We start from the raw sequence: 6,082 nt of genomic DNA on the forward strand, positions 1-6,082 counted from the left end.
GGCATGGCTCACCTGAACGGGGTGCTGAAGGCTGTGGAGACGCTCAACGCTCTACGGGAGTCGGATGCTCCGTCGGATCCCGGCGCGAGGTATGAGCGGTATAAACACATCATCTTCGGCGACGTGAGAGAGATCGTTCCTTAAACATGAGTTTTCGCTCTTGAACAGTAGGAAGGAGAAGGTCTCCTGTTGCGCGATCATCGTCGAGGGCGTATGCTTGCCAACTGTCAGGCAGAACCCCAAGTTCCCACAGATTCTAAGTGCCACCATCGAAACGCTGCTGGCACTCTGCAACGATGAGGAATCCGACGTCAGGATGGTCGCGGACGAGTCTCTTAACAAGATTATAAGGGTACGACACTTTGCGCCTTCCCATTTTGTACCTGTTATTAAACCGGAGATTGTAGATGTTCATGGACGAAGCACAAAAGCGAGCATATGCGGAGAAATTAAACACTTAAGAGCGATCTATTGGGCAGATAGATATATCATTGATACGTTCTTTGCCAGGCGATGGTCGACAGTAACGTCGTTAAGATCCAGATAGAGCTTTACAATGAGATAAAAAGAAACGGACCTGCGCGCATACTGAGGGCTGCGCTTTGGAGATTTGGCCTGCTGAGTCACATGATACGCTCTTTGAGGGGTAAAGCTTACGTGGCAAATCTGATCCCGTGTATAGTGATCATCGCGCATCGGTCGGAGGATACTGTGATTGAAACATTATCGCAGTCGTTACCATTAATTTTCAGAGTATTAGGACCATTTATGACAGACAAGGATGTCAAGGTAAGAGTCTCGACGTTGTATGATTATACCGGAGCTACTTCCATGAGCTTGGGAAACATTAAATCTTGTTTCAGAATTTACTGAGGGCGTTCTTTGAAAATATCTCTTCTCCTCAAGCAGCTTTTTGTAGGGCGGCAGCTAATATGATTCTGACAACGTGCATAAATTGCAGGAAGCCACAGTTCTTTTTAAATTATGTGATGGATTATACGTTAGGTACGCGCTAAATAATTACGCGCTGCATGACGCAGAAACGTTTATTTAATAATAATATTTATCTTATCTAGATATAATAACGTCAGGAAGAAACGCCGATGATCATTCCTCTACTGTTATAGGCGTCTTTGGATGCCTGAGAGTGATTTTACCTTACATATGTAAACCCTCGGAGCCCCAAAATAGCGAGACACAACAGATAGATAACTTGTTACACATTTATGAATTGTGTTTGTACTATACAAAATGGCATTCTGATCATAATGTCATAAATGCAGCTTTAGAGACTTTGGCGCAACTCCTGAAAATGCCGTCAAAGCCGTTGGTGTCTGTTTTATTGTCTTCAAAGGATATAACGCAAAGCAGAATAATGTCGAATCAAAATGCATGCCTTCCATCGCTGGGTCACATGAGCATTTCCAGCGCAAGTACTGCCCATGGCGGAAATTCGGATTCCATTTTAAACTTGCACGAGCCTGATATTCCGGAAATTACTCCAAATGCAGAGTGGATCGCAGATACGGAAACGACATTAAAACGTGTAATCCTCAAAAGCAGATCGAGTGTACGAGCGACATGACGGAGACGAAAGAAAAGATGTTAGAGAGTTATTGTCATCTGCAAATCGAAATCACTGACAACGAGATTGCGGAAGAAGGTAGCGATGCCGAAAGTGAGATCGAAAAGTCCGAAAAAGCGCCGTATCCAATCCTGCAAAGTGAACACTCGAAGGAGGAAGATTACTCCGAATAGACTAAGAGACTGTGAACGGATTACTGAAGTGCTATTTCGATATATGCCCGGAAACCAATTATACCTATGAAACCGATGGTTATTGTTTTGCTAGTACGAGCCTGAAAAACCACGTCATTACGTATGCACGGAGTATCGTCGAGCGGCGATGACGCAACGTGAGTTACCTAGAAAATGGCCTTGACGATAACATTACCAAATGGGCAGTCCATAAACGTCAACAGTAGACCGGCTTCATATATTCATATTCCTCATCAACGCAATGCGAGGCTCTGCAAGATTCACGAAACCTAATTTTATACCCGTACTGTCGTCATCTATAAAATACTGTCGTTTCTATTACCCGTAATGTCATTATCTAAAGTAATTTCTGCGTGGCCAGGTTACTTTATATGGTTTTTTAAATGATTATTTGATTTATTGAAACCGTATTGCATAATCTATTAGTTACATTCGCTAAATGTATGTAGTAGTAGTAGGAAAGTGAGTGATTCCACTGGGGCCCCCGACGGCACCTAGATCTTACTGATCCTTTGTGCCTCCCCACTCTTTTAAACGAATGTAAGATTTACATGGATATTAAATACATGTATTAAACATATTTATAAAAGTACAATTTAATTAAACGTCACTCTCCTCCAACTTTATCCCCTCTATCCATCTCTATCTCCATTTCGACCATTTCGGGCCGCGTCGCTCGCGTGACTCGCGTCTTATCTCTAGCATCACTGCGATTGAACGTACATACATACATACACGTTATCTTCTCTCGCTGTATTCGCAAGAAATTTGCTAAGGTCGAAAACATTCAGAACCGAGAATACAGACGGGCGTATAATAAAAATACTTAATAATCTAAATAAATAAGTACATGTGATTTATATTATGAAACATATTTTTCTAAGACACAAATATATTTATTTTTAATTAAACGAGTAAGCATAAGACATACAAATTATACATCTAAAATAGTTAATTGTTTTTTTGCAGCAGCATTTTGCTATTCGACTATTAAAAAACTCTGATGTTGATCTGAAACAAAAATATGCAAGTAAATTTTTATTTACTGAAATACGTATGTAATAAATACAAGTATTTTTCTCGATTATTTTATTATATTACCTGTTGGTGATCATCATTCTATTGACAATCGTTCTGCAGCTCGTCCTGTAATTGATCGTGCTACAACTTCTCGTCTTGCAGTTGATCGTCCTATCCTACAACTTCTCGTCCTGCAGTTGATCATCCTACAACTTCTCGTTCTACAGTTGATCGTCCTATAACTTCTCGTCTTGCAATTGATTATTTTACAGCTTCTCGTCCTGCTGCCGATCATCCTATAAATACTAAATAAATTATAAACATGTATAATATAAATATAAATAATTTTAATTACACACACACACACACACACTACCTTTACGCCAACGTTACTTCTGTAGTAACTTACAATAATTCCTTCGCGCACAGGGGATTCTGTAGCAACTTACGATAATTTACTCGTTTACGCGGGATGAATTATCATAAGTTGCTACAGAATCTCCATTTACGTGGAGGAATTATCGTATAAGTTACTACGGAAGTAAAACGCTCGCGTAAACATAGTATACGTGACAGATAGTATGTATAAGACACATATAAATAATGTTAATTACACACACACACACACACACTACGTTTACGCGAACGTTACTTCTGTAGTAACTTACGATAATTCCTTCGCGTAAAGGGGATTTTGTAGTAACTTACGATAATTTACTCCGCGTAAACGAGTGAATTATCGTAAGTTACTACAGAAGTAACACTCGCGTAAACGTAGTAACATACACACACACACACACACACACAAACACACACACACACACACACTATCTGTCACGTATACTATGTTTACGCGAGCGTTTTACTTCCGTAGTAACTTATACGATAATTCCTCCACGTAAATGGAGATTCTGTAGCAACTTATGATAATTCATTCCGCGTAAACGAGTAAATTATCGTAAGTTACTACAGAAGTAACGCTCGCGTAAACATACAGTTTGACAACTTTTACAAGGCAGCATATACGTACGTGTTTGTACGATTTTGTAGATACACCTTCCTTCTTAAAAATCTCTCGGCATCAGCTCTTTACGGTCAATACTTATATATATTTCACTATCTGTCACGACGCGGCAACGGTCACGACTATCACACACTTACACTTATCCTTTTCTAGGTTGTAAAAAACTGTCACTCACTGCGACAGTGCACGAGTGCACTCTCGTGTCAAAAATGGGAAAGTGACACACCAGCCGCCATTTTTGTCCGACGTGGACGTTTCTTAAAAAAAAATTTTCCACATTTGGACTTTACATTGCAATATCTTCGCTCGTAGGGCACGTAACAAAAAAAAAGACTCTTATTTATAAATCAAACCCCAAGCTATCGATCGAACCTACTTAGAAGTTGATCCGTTCACTCGTTATTGAGATCTCAAAATCTCGGATACTCGCAACTCATGCGTTCGCGTAAAAGAGTCACGGTGCGTCTCGCTTCGCGCGTACTTGGCGCGAGACACTACCGTGTCTCTTGATAATTATCAATAATTAAGAAATTTGCAAAATCAATAAAAATCTATAAAATTGCTATAATTCGAGCAAATGTGGGTTTATTGGATTTCTTTGATGATAAATAAACTTATTTTAATGATAAAAATAAAGATTACGCAAATTACAAAAGTTTATGAAATTTTATCAACTTCTGCAATTTTGATAAAAATAACGTTTTGACGCTATGGATGTCTTAAGATAATCTCATTAAACAATGCTGCGTCATTACAAACTAAAAAATGCAATTATTTAAACAAATGACCTTGAACTGTCAAAATTGGAAATAATTCAAAAATTGAGAAAAGCACCTCAGAATATTGTTAATTGAAATCATTCTAACTCATATCCATGGTCGAAAGTCCATCATTGGGCTTATTCTCAATTTTTACAACTTTTTGCAAAAATGTAAACTAATGGAAAATATTGAAATATTACTGAATGGCTCGCTTTTGGGAGCTATCGTTACAAACATTTTGAGACTAATTAGAAGTCAATCGGATCATTAATAAAGAAGTTGCCCCGAAGGGGTTAAAATTTAAACTATTGCAAAATTTGATAAATTTTTGACATGGGCAGTCTTTGTAGACTATTAGAAAACGTTTAAGCCCGGTCGCGTTTAATTTGCGTCACAAACGACAAAATTTACCTGAACAGGTGAATTCTCGTTCTAATGAGTTGGTTTTGACACCATAAATCACTTATTTACTTCGCAACAAATCGTTTGAGACTTAAAACATTGAAATCGGATGATAATTGCAGAGTTAGGCCCGAAAGTGCCCAAAAATAAAAAATAGTGTATTTTTATGCGAAAACTATATAGGCTCGTTCTTTAAGCTATTCTGAGTCTATGTATGCCGCTTTTAAATAATTTTCACTTGAATTATAAGAATTCAGCAATATCAGCCGATCTCATTTTTGTTGACAAGGTCATGTTAACAAAAACAAATAAATCATAATATCTGCATTTTGGCATATCAAAATCTTACGATACTATCGCCGCCTAATATTTTTTAAAATAAATCTAACTCGTTTGGAAGAGTTACAATAAGCGAGATAAAATATGAAATTATCAAAATAACGAATATCTCGAAAATATGACATCTGTCTGTAACGATGCGCCTTTTCCAAGGCATCGGGCCCAATCGCCACCCGCCGGATGCCGCCCAACCGATTTTTTAAACGCAAAACGCGGCACCGGTGCCTTCCCCGCACGGTGCCGACAAGCGCCGGAGGGAGCCGATCCCCGCCGAAGACGAGCGCGCGGGACCGCACCGATCCCACTACCGCGCGACTTGCCTGACGATAGGCCTCCCTTCCACCGAACCCGCCGCGCCGAGCGATATATAAGCCGGCGTTCCGGCGAGAGACGTCGACTTCGTCTCCACTCCAGCATTCCGCTGCTCCCGACGAAGCCGACCCACCGAATCCTAGGGCGACACACCATCGAAGTCCAGAGCTCTGTGCCTCGACTGAGTGCTCTCAGGTGTCCCCGACTTCCTGCCAAAACGAACTCCCGACGGCACGGTTACGCGGGGTCGAGCGCGCTCGGTCTCGCAACAAGAGCTCTCGTTACCGTAGCCACGGGACTCCGCAATCTCCTGTGTTGCAGATCGCATTCCTGCACGGGTTTAGAATACTTCTTCCGTTATACCGCCCGAGTGCGCATGCACTACCTGTCATTGTAATATACCGCGTTCCGTTCGTCCGTCCTACCGCCTGAGTGCACTGGCACT

At 40.5% G+C, this 6,082-nt stretch overlaps 1 protein-coding gene and 1 long non-coding RNA gene across 2 annotated transcripts; one reads left to right on the forward strand and one right to left on the reverse strand.

Moving 5' to 3' along the window:
- The first annotated feature begins 6 nt into the window (after positions 1-6).
- LOC112462362 (huntingtin-like) lies at positions 7-2,351 on the forward strand. The gene is made up of 5 exons (XM_025028087.1): positions 7-89; positions 169-352; positions 511-789; positions 864-1,005; positions 1,077-2,351. The coding sequence occupies exons 2-5, from the start codon at positions 317-319 to the stop codon at positions 1,583-1,585; spliced, it is 966 nt and encodes a 321-aa protein (XP_024883855.1). The 5' UTR covers positions 7-89; positions 169-316; the 3' UTR covers positions 1,586-2,351.
- A 211-nt stretch (positions 2,352-2,562) lies between these two features.
- Positions 2,563-4,094, reverse strand: LOC112462363. Its single transcript, XR_003041663.1, has 3 exons — positions 3,830-4,094; positions 2,881-3,104; positions 2,563-2,790 (listed from the first exon to the last, which is right to left on the reverse strand). It is a non-coding gene; the product is annotated as an uncharacterized LOC112462363 (long non-coding RNA).
- Positions 4,095-6,082: the final 1,988 nt, after the last annotated feature.

The sequence above is a fragment of the Temnothorax curvispinosus genome, unplaced genomic scaffold (genome assembly GCF_003070985.1).
Source record: "Temnothorax curvispinosus isolate PA1 unplaced genomic scaffold, ASM307098v1 QBEX01012305.1, whole genome shotgun sequence".
NCBI lineage: Eukaryota > Metazoa > Arthropoda > Insecta > Hymenoptera > Formicidae > Temnothorax > Temnothorax curvispinosus.

Bases quoted from the DNA above. Each gene is read 5' to 3' on its own strand.
- LOC112462362 (XM_025028087.1), top strand. From the start codon at position 317: ATGGTCGCGGACGAGTCTCTTAACAAGATTATAAGG. The intron at 790-863 runs GTAAGAGTCTCG...ATCTTGTTTCAG, and splicing joins TGACAGACAAGGATGTCAAG to AATTTACTGAGGGCGTTCTT. The intron at 1,006-1,076 runs GTACGCGCTAAA...TATCTTATCTAG, and splicing joins TGTGATGGATTATACGTTAG to ATATAATAACGTCAGGAAGA.